The 16,859-nt window shown below is 44.1% G+C and overlaps 1 protein-coding gene across 1 annotated transcript in view; it reads right to left on the bottom strand.

Annotated features, from left to right (window-relative positions):
* Positions 1-16,859, bottom strand: part of LOC102945558 (cytoplasmic dynein 1 heavy chain 1) — a 69,907-nt gene extending 53,048 nt beyond the window's left edge. The window contains exons 1-10 of the mRNA XM_037900960.2: positions 16,491-16,859; positions 12,121-12,208; positions 11,831-12,004; positions 11,319-11,574; positions 9,523-9,709; positions 9,049-9,320; positions 8,714-8,941; positions 6,556-7,632; positions 5,703-5,882; positions 2,780-2,929 (exon numbers count right to left, since the gene is read on the bottom strand). Of these exons, the coding sequence (XP_037756888.1) occupies positions 2,780-2,929; positions 5,703-5,882; positions 6,556-7,632; positions 8,714-8,941; positions 9,049-9,320; positions 9,523-9,709; positions 11,319-11,574; positions 11,831-12,004; positions 12,121-12,208; positions 16,491-16,761 (2,883 nt within the window). The 5' untranslated portion in view covers positions 16,762-16,859. The remainder of the gene's footprint in view (positions 1-2,779; positions 2,930-5,702; positions 5,883-6,555; positions 7,633-8,713; positions 8,942-9,048; positions 9,321-9,522; positions 9,710-11,318; positions 11,575-11,830; positions 12,005-12,120; positions 12,209-16,490) is intronic.

The following is a 16,859-nucleotide window of genomic DNA, read 5'->3' as shown; positions in this document are numbered from 1 at the left end:
CAACAGGGCAGAGTGAGTGTAATTCTCTCCCATTAGATCTTGTGTAGGACACGTGGCAGAAGCTCTTAGGGAGGAAAGGCATAATTGATCTGGTCCGACCTGCACAGGACTAGGGCATCACCTTGGGAAAGGTCACTGAGCCCCCCCAGTCTCCCATAGGAATATTAGGTGCATTTGCTGTTGGTGTGGGAGATGAAGAGGTCCCTGGTCAGAATCCCACAGCGGTTAAAAATGTTGGTGACCACGGTGTTGTGGCGCTCCCATTCGTGATCCACCATGAATTTCCTGCTGAGAGAGTTGGCACTTAGTTTGAGTTCTGGGAAGGTATGCTACTGACAACAGGATCTTGTGAGCAATGCACCAATCCCAAAGATGAACTGCCTCCATACAAAACGTAGGTGACCTCATGCCCCCTTGTTTGTTGAGTTAGTAAACAGGGATAGTGTTGTCTGACATGAAGAGAACATGACAGGAATGAATTAAATGTGAGCAATGTGCGACATGCTCTCCGCATCGCCCAAAGTTCTAGGATGTTGATGGGCAGCCAGGATTCCTGAGCAGTCCAAGACTCCTGAGTCATGCGCTCACCCATGTGGGCACCCCATCCGACAAGTAACACATCTGTGATCATCGTCATGCTTGGAGGATGGAAGGAATGATGTTCCGGTTCAGACCTGACCTGGATCAGTCCACCACTAGAGGGAGGAGAGAAGCTCTTGGGGAACTGTCAGTAGAAAGTCCGTGATGTAGTTCATGGGAAAATAGATCCTTTGGAGGCACAGCTGTAGGCAATGAAAGTGGAGACAAGCTAAGGCAGTAATGTATGTACAAATAACCCTGGCCAGAACAGAAGGACTGGAAATTGCAGTGGAAATCAGCTCTTGCAGGGCTCTGGGAGGTGGGCACGTGCTAATATTGCACTGATACAGGCCCCAATGAATTCTAGGAACTGTGTGGGATCCAACTGATTTTCTGATGTTTACACTCACCACCAGGGAGGAGTGGAGTGTAAACAGCATGGAGGTCAAGGAATGCCCCTCCCCTTTGGCTGCTAGCAGCACAATCAAATAATCAAGGGAATATATGGACCCCTTGGCAGTGGTCCACCGCTCCTGAGAAAACGTTGGTGAAGACTTGTCAAGCAGTGGTGAGTCCAAAATGTAGAACCTTGAATCTCAGGAAATGTCTGTGGGTAGGATGGATATCCATGTGGAAGTAAGCATCCTGCATATCGAGAGCTGTAAACCACATGCCTCTTTCTAACAAAGGAACGATGGTTGCTAGGGTGGCCATATGAAACTTTGGCTTGCATATGAAGTGGTTGAGATGATTGAGGTCTAAGATTCGCCTCCACATGCCCCTCTTGGGGACTAGAAAATAGGTGGACTAGAACCCTGCACCCTGATAGAACCTGTTTCTATGACCTATCACTCCCTTTGCAGGAGAGAGAGTCCACTTCTAGGCAGAGTAAGACTTGCACTTGGTTGCTGGTGCATAGATACCCAGTGATCGCAGAGCGGCTCTGGAGTCTTTGAGGGAGTGGAGGGAATCATCTGTCTTCTGACTCAAGAAATGAGACCCATTGAAAGGGAAGTCCTCTATGGTGTTCTTTACTTCCCTTGGGAAACCTGATGAATGCAGCCATGACTCCCTCCACCTGAAGATCCCTGAAGCCATAGTGAGCGAAGTACTGTCTGCCACATCCACAGAGGCCTGGAGCATTGCCCTTCAACTAGTTTCCCCTCCTGTAGGATAGCCTTGAAGCAGGCTTGATCCTGCTGGGGAAGTTTGTCTGAGAAGTCCTACCTACTTGCCGTAGGTAAGAAAGTCGTATTTAGCGAACAGAGCCAAGTAATTGGAGATGTGAAACTGGAGGCTGGCAGAAAAGAATATCTTCTGACACAAAATGTCCAGTCGCTTGCCCTCATTATCTGCTGGGGGAGAGCACCAGCATTGCTGCCGGGCCTGCTCTGTCTCTGCCTGTTCTTGGAACTGATGGTAGTCATCCAGGCGCGAAGAGGGAGATGAAGACACTACAGCATCTGGAGATGATGAAGGGAACTGCTCTGGTTCCAGCAGTACTGTCAGAGTTGGACTAAGAAGAGCATCTTCCAACACTAGTTCAGAATACCTACTCTATAACCATCAAAGATGCGAGGTGGGGGAACTCCTCTCGAGCATAGTGGGAAGGTTACAAAGGCAGATACTGACACCACAATGCCCAGGATGGCCAACCAGGCAGATCCGTTGCTGTGGAGGGCCCCAAAGAGCAGGGTACCAATGGTTCCGTTGCTGTGGAAAGGGAGGGTACTGCCATTGAGTCTGCGGAATCTTAGGGTAGTCATATTGGTTATGGGAGGGGCAGATCCTGCACTCCATCCAAGTCCTCCAATGCCAAAAAATCAAAGCCCAGTTCGAATGGCGGTGCCCTCAAAACTGGGGGATCCGCAGGAGCCATAGGGAAATGGGCGGGAACATGGCCTGAAGGACGAAAGTCTAATGTAGAAAGGGGGACTGCCTCGCTACCAAAGGTTCCCTTGACTTCAGCGAAGCAAGGGCGTATGTGTGGACCAAGAGACCCTACTACTTTCAAAATCTCCAGCTGTTCACGCATGGCGCATGCATATAACCCCCAGAGGAATACAAATCAGGACCATGACTTGAAGAACTTACTCTGATAGTACATATTGCTATATAATGTATTTTTATTTCTACTCAAGGTTCTGTACGGTCTTATTTTAGCAAAAAGCATAATGAGTAACAGTCAAATGTAACTTACTTTGATCTTTGGCTCCCCACCAGGCTTGTGACTGACTTGAGGTGCATCTGTATCCATGTCAACTTCTGCTTTATCATCAGCTTGTCCAAGAAGAACTTGGGTCCAAGTTCTCAGCCCAGCCTGTAGACGAACTCCTAGTATTCGTTCAATCTGAGGGAGGAAGAAGCCATATTGAAAACACATACAAAGATGCTTATATCATGTGTTCTCTCCAAAAGATTCCCGCATTGTCAAGAAATCCCTGAAACTTTCAGATACAGCAGGACTCCTCAAGGATGGAAATTCAGCCTTACACTTTAGAACAGGAGTGGGGTTTTTTTTAAAATTAAATGAACACTTTTAAAGCAAAGGAAGTTTAAGTCAACATGCTAGACTACTGTTTAGAGTATTTAAAAAAATCCATGTTTTAGGAGGGGATCTAAATGTCAGATTTACTGCCATGTTATCCTAAGTAAGAGACTTCACCTTAGCATTAGGATTATTATTGCCCGTATTAAGGTGCTGATGTTCACGCACATTGGAGAACCTGTCCTTACCCTGCCATATGTAGCACACAGGATTATTTTGCTAGCTATTATATTTTATTAATCCAGCCAGCAGTATCAATTAATAGGTTTCTTTTTCTGAAATTAATCCATTTTATTTTATCAGTATTAATTCTTTGGAATTTAGGATACGTTGAGGCATGTGTTTCCTAATAATAAGTTTTGCTGAAATGCAAGAAGCCTACCGGTCTGTAAGATCCGGTAAGATCTGCTACATAGCAAAAAGTATAATCAAGTATAAATATGTCAGCACAGAAGTTGGCAACCTTTGGCAAAGATAAGAATGGTCCCTGAACTTTGGGGAACCAAAGGGAGGAACTATCCACATCACATCACAGATTTATCCGGCTTCTACAACTGGTTGGTAACTGCAGGGTACACCACAACTTGGAGGTCATCAAAAGAGCCGAGGTTGGCAGTTTTGGGAATGAGATAATCCTTAATATATTTAGAAAATAAGTGTCATAATCCACTAACCTATAGGAGAAGGGTACCCATAAAATTCTTAGGGTTCGGAAATAAGATTTGGGCATAGTAGGTTGGGCCTAAATTACATAGGTTAGGATCCTATAAAATACCTTGTAAGAGAGCTCTTCGGGAGTCGACTCCAGTGGTGAGCTGGAGACGGTTCCCGCAAACCGGCTGTTAAATTTTCAAGCTGTTTTAGAATTGGTTGTTAACCCGCTTCCCTGCAGGCGGCACTGAGGCTTTGATGGGCTCCGGCCGGGAAGTGATGTAATTCCTCTTCCGGCCGCCAGGGGTACTGTGCTGCGGGAGCCACGTGGGCTGCCGCCTGGCCCTGGGCACAAGCCCTGCTGCTGCTGCTGCCCCGACCCCCGGCCCTGGGGCTCCCGCTGCTGCCTGGTGGGCCGCGTCCTGCTGCTCAGGCTGCTCCGAGCTGCTCTCCCCATGAGTACCCACCACCCTGCCTGCAGCCAGCCCCTGTCTCCAGCCACCCCCACACCTCCTGCCAGCAGCCAGCCCCTGCCACACCCCCTGCCGTGCCCGCAGCCAGCCCTGCACCCCCTGTCTCCAGCTAGCCCTGCCCCATGCCCCGTCTGCAGCTGGCCCCACGTCCATTGGTGCCCTGCAGTTCCCAGGGCAGTAACCCTGCACACCTGCTTCAGGGAGGGGGGCATGGAGCAGCTAGGACCCACACATGTGCACACCCTAGGGTGACCAGACAGCAAGTGTGAAAAATCAGGAAAGGTGGGGGGGGGGGGGGAGAATAGGAGCCTATATAAGAAGAAGACCCCAAAAATCGGGACTGTCCCTATAAAATCGGGACATCTGGTCACCCTAGCACACCCCCAGGGAGTGGTGGGGACCCACACATGTGAAACAGAGCTCATTTCTAGTTCAGGCCCATCTTTTTAAAAAAGAACTTTAGGCAGGGTTAAAATACATCTGTATTTTCCCAGACAGGTCAGGGTTTTTGGTTCTTAAGTCGCTGGCTGGGAAAATATGGACATATGATAACCCTGTTGGTACAAAAAATACATACTGGGGCACATCCCTTAAATCAGAACTTTTTATAGGGAACCGGTTGTTAAGATTTTGGCAGCTCATCACTGGTCGACTCTATTCTAAAACTCTTCCTTTGATTCATTCATTCATTTCATTCAGTTCTCCTATACTATATAGACGATCATGCTATCAGCTCAGCTTGTGCAGTATAGTATAACTACTCAACATTCCTAACCATTGGGGAAGCCAGCACCATCGCGTAATCGGACATGCCAGGAGTGAGGATGGTCCTTCACCTCCTATTACTGTGTCCTCAAGAAGGGGTGAGAGTATGTTAGGTTAAGGTACTTCTAATAGAAATGTTACCACCAGGAGTTTTGGCATTCTTTTACTGTTTTGCAGTTATAAGTTTCATTGCATTTCAAGGAAGGTTTTATCAATTTGGTATTGTCCTCAGTGTACTTTTTCTTGTCAAGCACCCCGAGAATCCTCTCCTGTTATAGAACTCACTGAGTTCTTGAACTCTGTAGTCTGAATTGGATAAGAATCTATAAATATTCTGGTTGGATGCGATCAGTGGCGAGCCATTAAACTAACCCATTAAATTCAGGTCAACGCATATTCAACCATCTATTAAGCCTTTAGCTATTATCCTGTCAGCTAAAGAACTAGCAAGTCTCCCCTGGAATCCATTAATTCCAGTCATTGGGAGCAAAGCACTTTTATCTGTCTGCCTAAGAGCCTGCCAGATGTCCTAAATGGCATTTGGTAGAGATATTCAAGCAACTGGCAAATAGATTGGAAATTCTCACTCTAGGTCACTTGAGAGTGGTAGACCACGTTGTTAGTGACAAATTACTTTGCCACCTAACACCTTTGAAGGCTACGTTCACTTTGAGTGAAAGACCTACCTCCATATCCAACTTATTGACCCAGATAGGCAGATTAGAATATGAATGAAGATTCAAGTCATCCACAGCTTTTTGAACTCTGTTCAAGATTTCTGAAAAAGTCTTATGATCATACATGCAGGTTTCCAAGGATCGAACTTCCAGGTCTATTTTTTCTTCAATAATGAGCAGATCATCCACCTAAGGGAACATTTAAATTTTAGTACTTTGCTGATAGCAGTCTGCCATGTTGAGGGAAGTGATAAAACATCCCTCTCACAAAAAGAGCTACATCCATTCTTGCAAGGGGGAGAGTCATATTTTCATTCACTGAAACTTACTGAAGACTCTGGGAACTTGCCTAATAATGGAGAAGTCAGAATTTGACTAAATTAGCACAAAAATTTGGCTAATTCCCTTAATCTAAAAGGGAGGTACTGAGAAACATGCATGCAGGTTTTTAAAAGGTAGCTGATGCTATACTAGAATATAAAGCATTAATACAAACACGTGTTCATGTTATAATCGCTAACTAAAAAGGTTCAGTAGCTACTTCACGAAATTAGCATTTTTTATAAGATATGGTTTCTCTACCACCCCCCAAAGAGAACATTTGCCACACTGCCAGGTAATAATCTGAGAGCATACATCTTGTCAATTGTTTTTCTATTCAGCGACTCCTTCAGTACTATAAGACATTGTGGAATCTAAGCAATAGTTGCATACAGTAAGATTATTTTCCAAGAGGAAGACACCGGTTGTCCTGAATAGTACACAATCCAAAACTAAAATATTTTGTTGCTGATAAACTCAACTGCCACCGATATGTGCAGAGTCTCCCTTGGGAAAAAAGAACATAATCAGTAGAACAAACCTTTTCTTGGAAGCTGAAGACAGTCTCTGCTAGGCGTTGTACATAGGGGTCAAGTTTGTATGACTCCCACACCAGGGCAATACCTTCTCCAATCAAAGCCTGCACTTCCTTCTTTAGACCGGCTACCAGCAGAGAAATAGTGTTACGCTCTTCCACCTTCTCACAGGTCCGTTCATACGTACGGACACTTTCAATCAGAGAAATAGCAAAAGGATAGAGCTGGTTTGCTTGGTGAGCTTTGTTGACAATTGCAAGTGGAACACGAAATCCAAACCACTTAAGGTTGCGGACTTCTTTTGAGAGTGTAATTATTTCTGGGAGAAAGTTGACCTTTAGTTTCAGGACATTTCCAGTTCGGCCTCTAACACGAGTGCTTTCAATAGTGAAGATACGGCCACACACACCAAGGTTGCGCTGCTGAACCTTCCTTGCCCAATCATCAAATATTTCTTGAGTGTTGAGCTTCATACGGAAGCTGTCTCCATCCTGCTTCAGCTTCTGGCCCTCCACATGGTTCTCCCAACCTTTGCCAAGCACATCTTCAACACGCTTCATGTAGGCTGTGAGCTGTCGATCAATCTGTTTGGCCCAGATTATAGACCCAGACACAGGAGGCAAGTCGCGAACATGACTCATTTTGCAAGCCTGACTTTGTGGGTATTGTACCTTGAATTTGTCATGAAGAGACTCAATATCATCTTTTACACGCTGGATCAGTTGTGTTTGATATTCACGAATAGCACCCCGAATGTGAGGTCTGACAAACAAAGCATTGAATCTGGAGAAGATCCTGAACATTTCATTTGCATTCTTTGCTGTGCCAAGCTGGTCTCGTAGACGAGCAGTTATTCTTGTTTCAACCCTATCAATTCTTTCATCATACCGTTTCATTGCTGCCTCCCAGGCTTCTGTACCTTCTTTGGAAACATCTAAGCCATCTACTTCTTTAACATTCTCATAAGCAAGATTCACTTCTTCAATAGCATTAGCGTCCGCAGCATCAAAAAGGACTTCTGCTACCTTCATATCCTGGGGTTCAGGTACATCTCCTTGATTCTGCTGGGCAACAGCAGTGACCTGCATAAAGTCACAGAGTTTAGTAAAGACTCACTGATCTAACCGTTTCTTTGTCACACACATGTTCAGAGTGAAGCATTTTATGTACACACTGTAAAAAGACACATGCAATTACTTTTTGCACTGTACTTACAGTTGACTAAACCCTTTGGAACCTAAGGGTGCTAATTTGGTTTCTGTAGGGTATTAATCTGCAAATGAGACGAGGAAAGTATATCTTCTGCTGCACGCTGTTTAGCAATAATGAGAGATTCTCCACTTCAAACTTGTGCTGTAGTTATTTGCCAGATTCAAAATCAAGCGATCCAAACTTAAAGCAAGTTATTGTATGCAGGATCCATTTTTTCCAATCACATGGAAAAACAAGCCAGCATTAGAGTGCTTTTATTCATGGATTTAAGTATGGACACTTTAGCCTTATTATTAAGAAAACGTGGAAGAATGTAACACCATTCTTCTCATTAATGTCTGTAAGCAAACTGAAAAATGATTACATATCTTTCACTATTGTCAGGGTATAAACACTGAATAATTGAATACGACTGCTCCTTTTGGAAAACTAAAGACAATTTAAAAACATGCCCTCAAGGCCTGAAAATAAATCCCCAGATTCTTTTTCTTTTTGAAGAGAGATTATACAGAGAAAAAACATTGCTGTTTGCATGAATACAAAAAAGTGATCAGTTACAGATTGAATTGGTACTGGTACATTTCTAATGTAGCTGAAAATGGGTCTTTACCGCTATGTCACAGATATCAAAACTTTGAAGTAACTGTTTAACTTGCTTCAGATCCATCAGAGGAGCTCACAGCTATGAGAGTGATTGTATATTCCTTTCCATGGTGGATTTAGAAAGCCTCTAAGAGTTCTACCCAAATTCTATTGGTTATGTTTTGCACCTGTGGTTCCTTTAGTCGGCTGTTTGCAGGGGAACACAAGTAATTTTGCTTTTGTGAGTTAATACATTTTAACATGACTGGCTTGTGTCTGCATGTAGACTTTCATCAAGAGATGGGAAACTGCTATATCTTTACCAGATGTATAGGCAGTTACCCCAATTAGAAAGGAGTGGAACACTACCTGAGGTCTTAAGACTCTCACAATCACTGCTCTCAGCTGCTCATGCTGGCGCCTGAACTTCCTCATTTGATCAAGACGAGCCTGCAGTTTCCTGTGGGCAGGATTGATACGCCACACCATCTTCAGATTCTCTTCTCTCTTTCTCTTCACAATATCTCTCAGCAACACTTGTAATTTCTCATATTCATCATCCCAAGTTTGGAAGACTTCAAAACATGCAACCATAACCTGAAAATTTAAGAACGTAAACTTGTTTGACTCTCAAACGACATGCTCTCATAGTTGCATTCAGTGTGTTACATTAGTTATTACCATATTTGACATCCTAGACGTACCTTTTCAAACTCTTCATAGGCAACATGCATCAGTTTTCTGGTTCCCAATACTTTCAGTAGCTGAGAACTCAGGTCTCTTGAAATGGCTTCCACTAGACGCAGCGCCCTCTGAATGGGGTACTTCGTATTTCTGATTTTTCTCAGGTGGGTGAATATTGCCACAAGTGCCTGTCTTATTTTGTCCAGTTCAGTAGCAGACAACAAGTCATTCAAAGGAAAGTCTTTCATCAGTGGATTGTAGTCATTTACAGTTTCCAGTGCCTGTTTTAGACCTAAATACAATACAAGAGAGTTAAATTTAATTGACCTCATTGTGTCAATTCCATCTGGCCAGTTTAAAGACAATAGTTTTCACTTCTTACAAGGTGAAGCTTTTTGATTGTGATATTGATGTTTAACTTGTGTAACTATATCACAAGAGCTAAGCTTCCACAGAAACTGCTCATGAAGCTACAGCACATTGTAATTTCTTACCTGTGTCCGTGTCAAAGCTGACAGTAGCATGAAAACGTTTGCCATGTTTCAAGATATCTAGTGTCAGGAGGACTTCCGGGCTTTCACGCTTCTCCTGAATGCGGTACAGGGCACGTTCCAAGTTCAGCCAGAAACTAATTTCCTGTAAAGCCGTGCCTGACGCAGGATCTCGATCCAGTTTGGTCACCTTAAAGACATAAATGAAATGTTGAAGAAAGTGACATGCTTTTATTGTGTAACTGTTTATTAATAGAAGTGCAAACCTACCCAAAACAATTAATTGCTTCCACACAACTTTAATAGTTCAACATGCCAAAATGGAAAGTTCTAGTCTACATGAGCCCACTGCAAGCAATTCACCAACAACTGTAATAGTGAACGTTGCATGCAGTAGCTGTACACAAAAGGTGTAAGTTAAAAAATGTTCCTAGGGTAAAAGAAGAGCCAAATTAAAGTGTTTTCACAGGTGAGCAAACATATTTCTTTAGGCTTCTGGAGGTTCATTGGAGAAGGTGCAAAGCTGTTGCTGTTGACGCCAAGTGGAAGTGACCCCGTATCTACCTGGGGTAGACTGAACTCATTTAGACATAGGAGTTGTGGTTGCTTTAAAAAACAAGTGTAGTTGGTACCCTATCTCCATTTAGTTTTAGTCACCGTGAGTTATGCAGAAGGGCACTGACTACAGCCCCAACATAAGCCATGCTCGTTGGGAACCTGCTGGGTGTACTAAATCAGTCCCAGAATCCAATGACTGCAGGAGCTGGCAATAAAATGAAAGAAGGAAGCTGTGGCCTCATCCTTTGCCTCAGTGTACCCATGCAGGAACACTGAGAATTTGGTCATGAGAAAGCAAAAAGCCAATATTTCATCGTTATTTAGATTATGCCTGTGTGTTGCAGCGAGTGGTATGAAATCTTAAGATATAAGTTTGCAATACATTAAGGATAGAGCAGCCAGCTTTGCTTATGGTTGTCTCAATTATAGCATCCAACCACAAATTATTTCTAGCACTAAAAATTCAAGAGACTTGACACAGATATTTCAAGTTAACTAATTGTCACTGTACAGCAGCCTCTTCAAAATTTATCTTCACCACAACTTGAAAACTTCTTGTTCTTGAAAACAACTTCACCACCACTCCCCTTTGGAAGATAGATATTATGCCCAGAGAAGTGAGCCAACTCAAGCAAGGGAGTCAGTGGCTCCTTTGGAGGAGGAGTGGTGCATCATTACTCCTGTAACAGAAGGGGAGGAGAAGCGAAACACACCATAGCACAGACACAGCTCGAGTAGAGATGCTAGAAGCCCTACTGCTTTTCCCCAGAAAGGAGGGGACTGCCAGAAGGGGCCTTGCTGGAAAGTGAAGGCCTTACTAAGTACCCCAGAGGAGGCCTACAGAGCAGCTGGGTTGGGCATAAAACTGATTAATTCATGCCTAAGTACATTTATTAGGGATGTCAGTTCAGGGCATCTGCACATCACCCTCACTGCGCCAGCACGGACACTTACACCCAGTCATTTTTTACTACCTCAATGGTAAGACACAAAATTAGCCAGTGTTTTATTAGTAACAACTTACTTGAAGGCAAAGAACATCAGCCAGGTTCTCAACTGCACACTGGAGTAGCTCAGTTTACGCTGGCTGAAAATGTGGCCCTGTGTTTAGAGTTTCCGCATGGAGTAAGATTTTACTACACGGTTAAGGGGCCAACAGCAAAAGAGGAGGCTTTCACACCCTTAAAGAATGACACAGGAGTTTCTACCGTGTAGTCTGACATTTGGTTCTGCAATTTTACCTTCTGTATTTCTCTAATCCATCGATTAACTCCAGACTGTAGCTGGTTGAGAAAAGTTGGGTCCTCAACCTTGTCACCGAAGTCAGTAACCTTTGGCTTTTCTCCATGCTCATAACATTGCTTGGCAACATTAGTAATAATTGGATGAATTGGCAAACTGATCTCTGGAATTTCAATATTCTGCTGCAAGTGCAGCAGTCCCATTTCAAGTTCTGCAATTTTCTTCTCAACTGATGGAGCCATTTTATCACCATCCCTGGGGGGAAAAAACGTTACCAAATGAAAAGCGAGACCAACAGGCATATATGAACACAAGTGCATGTAATTTATGTAACTTGAACTACATCCCCAACAAGCAGCACCAATTTGTGACAATCTCATAAGCAATAGCCTAGCTTCAAGATCATTTTCCTATTAAAATTGTTTCAAGTCCTATTTACCTCACCCCACATTCTTTTTGATCCATTTTTCATTAGTACTGACAATTTATTATTTGCATTTAACAGAATTACCTGTCTGCTTTGCCAGACTCTCTGATATAGGACTTAAAAAAGGGAGCAACAGCATTGCTAATGAACGAATGTAATGTTTCGTAAGGAGAATCTTCACTAAGAGTAAGCACTCTCAGTTGGGAGGACACTGGTTTGTCAGCATCGATCACTGGTGTACGCTTAATGAATGCCAAACTGCAGAGCAAAGAAAAAAGTTAGTTAACCATAAGACATTTAATTCCAGAATACAGTAAATTACAGTAGCTCTACTATTACACAAGATTAGGAGGTGTATATCAGATTGCACTCACCTGTTTGACTTTAGCCCATAATGAATGTCAGTATTAATGCTATAGGATATGAACTCTTTTTCCTCTTCTCCTTCATCACCCACATCCTCTGCAAACAGAGTGATATATTAAAAACCTCTAACACACTTAAAAGCCTATGAACCCACCCCTTTCCACCCCATCTACCTCACACCTACTCATGCAGGAGCTCATTTGTACCCACCTCTCATCTAGGTTTGAAACTTTACACAGTACTGTGTGCCATACAGCTCAAGTTATATTTTTAGGGGTTTGAGATACTACCTATAATAACCAGATAGGATGAAAACTGATGAAGCCTTGTTACTTAGCTTGAGAATTGTACGATCAGTCTGATTTTTTAATCAGCATTTCCAAGGCAACTAAATTGAAATGATACCAAGAATGTTTTCATTTGTCAGCAGAATTGGACAGAACATACCAAAATATATTTTCATTTGCACTAAACCATGACTTAGAACCCAGAAACGCATGACTCCTCAAGACAGAGGTTTTTATGGCTTTGTTACAAGCGATTAGTTACTTCAGGACCACTACTGCTCCCCCTTTTTCTAGGCTGCCTCCTGTATGAATTGCTGTAGCGAAAGCAAAATTATAAGCCAATTCCTTACATGCTGATTTCAAGAGATAGATTTGCGGTTTCCCCACAATACAAAGCCTGAGTTATGGCTTTTTAAAACTACACAAAGTTATCATTTCAGTATGCTTAAAGACCAGCAAGAACATGCCACAAGATCATCAGTTTTATTCCTTTTCATAACTTGCCTTGATATTTTTCAAAGACTTCAAATTATACCAACAAAAAGGAGGAGATTAAAAGTACAACACGTAAGAGAAAATGACTGTTTCCCTAATTTAGCTAGTGAGTCACAAGGTGATGTAATCGCTGTGCATGCTGGCACTTCCGCAGTGAAACCACTGCAATGCAGCACAAAGCTGTCTCCATCTGAGGAAGACACGCCCAAGTCAGAGAAAGAACAGGAGCATTACTCTCCTGTTCTCCCAATGCCTCCAAAAGATAAAGTACCAGAGTTTTATTTCGTATTACTGTAGCACCTAAAGCCCATGGACTAGTAGTAGCCCATTGTGGTAGATGCCCCTGATGTCCAGATGAAACCAACCACTTAACAGCACACAATTTATGTTTGATAAGATTAACTGGTGAATCTTCGTGATCTGAAGTCTGGCTCTTCTGAGAGTTGATAGTAGTCAGCACTGGGTGCTTTACATTTTCAAGTCAGAGTAGAAAAGTCAACACTTAACCTTTTAACTTCGTAACAAAGCATGAGAGCTAGAACTCTACGCATTGCACTTAAAGGTATTCAACCTCCTTCCTGCTGTATTAGTTGTGTAAAGGCTCTGATAATCCAGCAGCATATTTCCAGAAGTAAGTTCTATTACCCCAGGTGATGCTGACAGGAATCATAGCTCTAGTGAGCTTATCAGTACTATATTTCCAGCACACTTTTTCAGAATCTTTTAATCTTTTTAAAAATTCAACATATGAGTGGTCAGGCTATTAATTTTTAGTGGCTGAAGCTGACCAAGAGTGTCCATAAAAGTCACGTAGGTCAGTTTTAAAAATATTAACAAAACCTTTTCTAGAATGTGGTATTTTAAAAGTTAGGCTATTAGTGTAGAACAGATTCCTTTTTGATGAAGTGTTTAAAACAAGATTTAAGAATTTTAGCAAAACTTCTCTCCCCATATAGAGATGCACCTTTGTATGGTTCCTCTATACAAAGAAAGCATCTGAGGGTATGCCTACACTACAATTAATCACCAAAGCTCCCTGTACCTGACTGAAGGGGCTGTTAATTGTGGTGCAGACAGGCTTGGGCAGACTGAGCTCTGGGACCCTCCCACATCACAGGCTGGAGCCCGAATGTCTAAGTAGCCCCTTACCCACAGTCAGCTGGCACAGGCCAGGCGCAGGTGTCTAAATTACAGTACAGACATACCTGAAGGGAACAACAGTCCTTTGCAGACCCCAAAAGATCAAACCTATTCCTGATCCAGACACTCCATATATTTCAGAGAAATGCTATCCCAACTCAAAAAAATATTTCACTTTTGGTGTTTACAACACAAATGCTATCACAAAATACTTATGCACACAAACACCCAGATGCACAACATGACTTGTTGCAAGCCTGAAGTGAAAGATCAGATGGATCAAGCTCCAATTATTTAAAAAAGCTCCAGAGGAACAGCTTGCCATTTGAGTCCTCTGACCCTCCTTAAAGGGATTCTTCTGCTAGTGAAGAAAAACTAATCCTGCTGAAGACCTGTTAGAGATTTGTTTTTTTAGGGGATGGAGGTAGGGTGAGCAGGGCCAAACAATTTTGACATTTGGCCCAAGGCACATTTGTTGGGTGACGTTTAGGTAGAGCAATATCCTCAAAAAAGATTTATCCTATCAGGAGTGAGGAAATGTATCCATCACAGAAAGGAATGAGTAATACCAAAATGTTCTCAGACTGCTCTCAGAGCACTCTCTCTTAGACGTAAGATGATGTGTACAGTAAAAATAGTCTGTGCCTGCAATATTTGAACATGCTGGGGTAGACTGGGGACCAAGTGCACCAGGGGTACATCTACACTGCAATAAAATAACTCACTGAGCAGCTGTGGATGGTGCCCATCAGCTGATTCAGACTTGTGGGGCTTGGGCTGAGGGGGCTAAAAATTGCAGTGTAGACATTAGAGCACAGGCTTTGTGCAGGGCATGGGTTCCAGAGTCCGGTCTCCTCCCGGAGATGAACATTTACATTGCTATTTTTAGTCCAGCAGCCCAAGCCAAATGACTTGGGCTCTGGGACTGTGCTGCAGATTTCATTACAGTGTAGACATACTAGGTGTCTCATAGATGGGGCAACTGGAGTTAGAGCACAATTGGCTTATTTTGTGTGTGTGTTTAAGGACTTTGACTTCCCACTCTCACCCCACTTCTCCACCCAAACTATTGCAAAACAGCTTTGATCAGGGGCTAGACATACCAGATCACCTAACTAACTGTCAAGCAGCAATTCACCCATAAAAAAGTTACTAGTTGCTGTACAAAGGGGAAGGCAGAAACACAATGTAAATACCTAACATAGAAAAGTACACAAGCCAGGTTTTGAAATAATGATTCCATTTTAACTGAATATGACTGGTGTTAATATATCTCGGTTGCTAAGCATTCTTGCCTCTAGGGCTAGGCCATAAAATCACAATCCAAGTCCTTCAACAGCACTAGCTCATAACCACTGTTTTTACTGCACTGCAGTACTTTGTAACACTGTGGCAGGTACACTCCTTCAAATGAAATTATTGGGAGATTCCTTCTGCCTGCATCTGTGAACTAGCCACATAGAAACTAATGATCCTTTGATACTTCTCAAATTGACCAAGGAAAAAGCCTAACATCATGCCCTTATCTTTTCAAGTCAGGTACCAACAGGGAAGTCTATGTTAAGGTACAACGGCTGTTATATTTACCTACATAAGACCTTTGAGCCAGCATCTACATCTCAGTTTATAAAGAGCTTTTTGGGGGGGGGGGGGGGGGGACATGTGGCCAACACAGCAATAAAGTCAGATGCTGTTGTGAAGGAGGTCCAAGTTCAAGGCTTCCAAGCACTCCAGTGCTGCAAAGCCAAGATAGCAACTTGACAAAACAATAAATGCATAGCTCATGGGAACGTTTTATCATCTTGACTTTGATTTCAGCCACAGCTCTTCTAAGGCAGTGTCCACATATGTCTTTTTTCAAAGACCAATGTTGATTTCTTGAGCTCCATAATTTAAAACTGAAGCACCAGTTTCTGGCTATTTTTTCTTCTCACAGCATAGACACGTTAGTAGCCCCTCTATATAAGTTTTGAGTTAGCTTTCAGGACCAAGGCTATGGTACAGTCCCTCCCTGTGGGAATGGACAGGAGTGTTACTGGGTGGGTTACAGCATCTCTTCTCTCTATTCCAATACAGGAGGTTACAGGGGAAGCCAGTTCCACCCCTAGGGGGGAATCAGTTAGGGAACTGTTGATGGGGCGGTCTCCCTTCTTCCAATAGGGGGTTACAGGGTGCACCACACTGTGCATGTGGGGGACGGGTTGCGGATATAGGAGGATCACAGACCCACCCCTCACTCCGTGTGTGTCTGTGGTGCGTATACGTGGGGGGGAGGCCACAGGCCCGCCCAGCCCAGTCACACGAAGTGGGGGAAGAACAGTCACCGCAGCGCACAAAGCGGCGGCTGCCGCCATCTTGTCAGCTGCCATCTGCAGCGGAGGGAGGCTCCCCCCGACCCCCACCTCGCCGCCCGGCTCTCCCCACCGCAGCGGCTCGGCGCCCGGCCCGGCTCTCACCCTTGAGCGTGGAGCGCTCCACCAGCACGGTGTGCACCTGCGGGTCGGAGAGGAACTTGCGCATCTGCTCCAGGGCGCCCTTCTCCTCCATCGCCGCCTCTAGCGCGGCCGGGGCCTCGCCGCCGTCCTCCAGCAGCAGCGGCACCAGCTTGCGCAGGTGCTTCTGCAGCACCGAGACGTCGGCCACATTCTGCACTGCCGAGCCCGGCACGTCCAGGCCGCCCTCTTCGCCGCCCCCGCCAGGGCCCCCGCCGCCGCCCGCGTCCGACATACTGAGACAGCCAGACACAACTCAGAGCCTGCTTCGGCTGCTGAGCCGCCGCCTAGTACTAGTGAGCCGGCCGCACCCACCACCCCGCCCTGTAATCA

Source organism: Chelonia mydas, chromosome 6 (genome assembly GCF_015237465.2).
Source record: "Chelonia mydas isolate rCheMyd1 chromosome 6, rCheMyd1.pri.v2, whole genome shotgun sequence".
Lineage (NCBI taxonomy): Eukaryota > Metazoa > Chordata > Testudines > Cheloniidae > Chelonia > Chelonia mydas.
The sequence above is the reverse complement of the archived record's forward strand: the minus strand, read 5'-3'. Positions and strand labels throughout refer to the sequence as shown.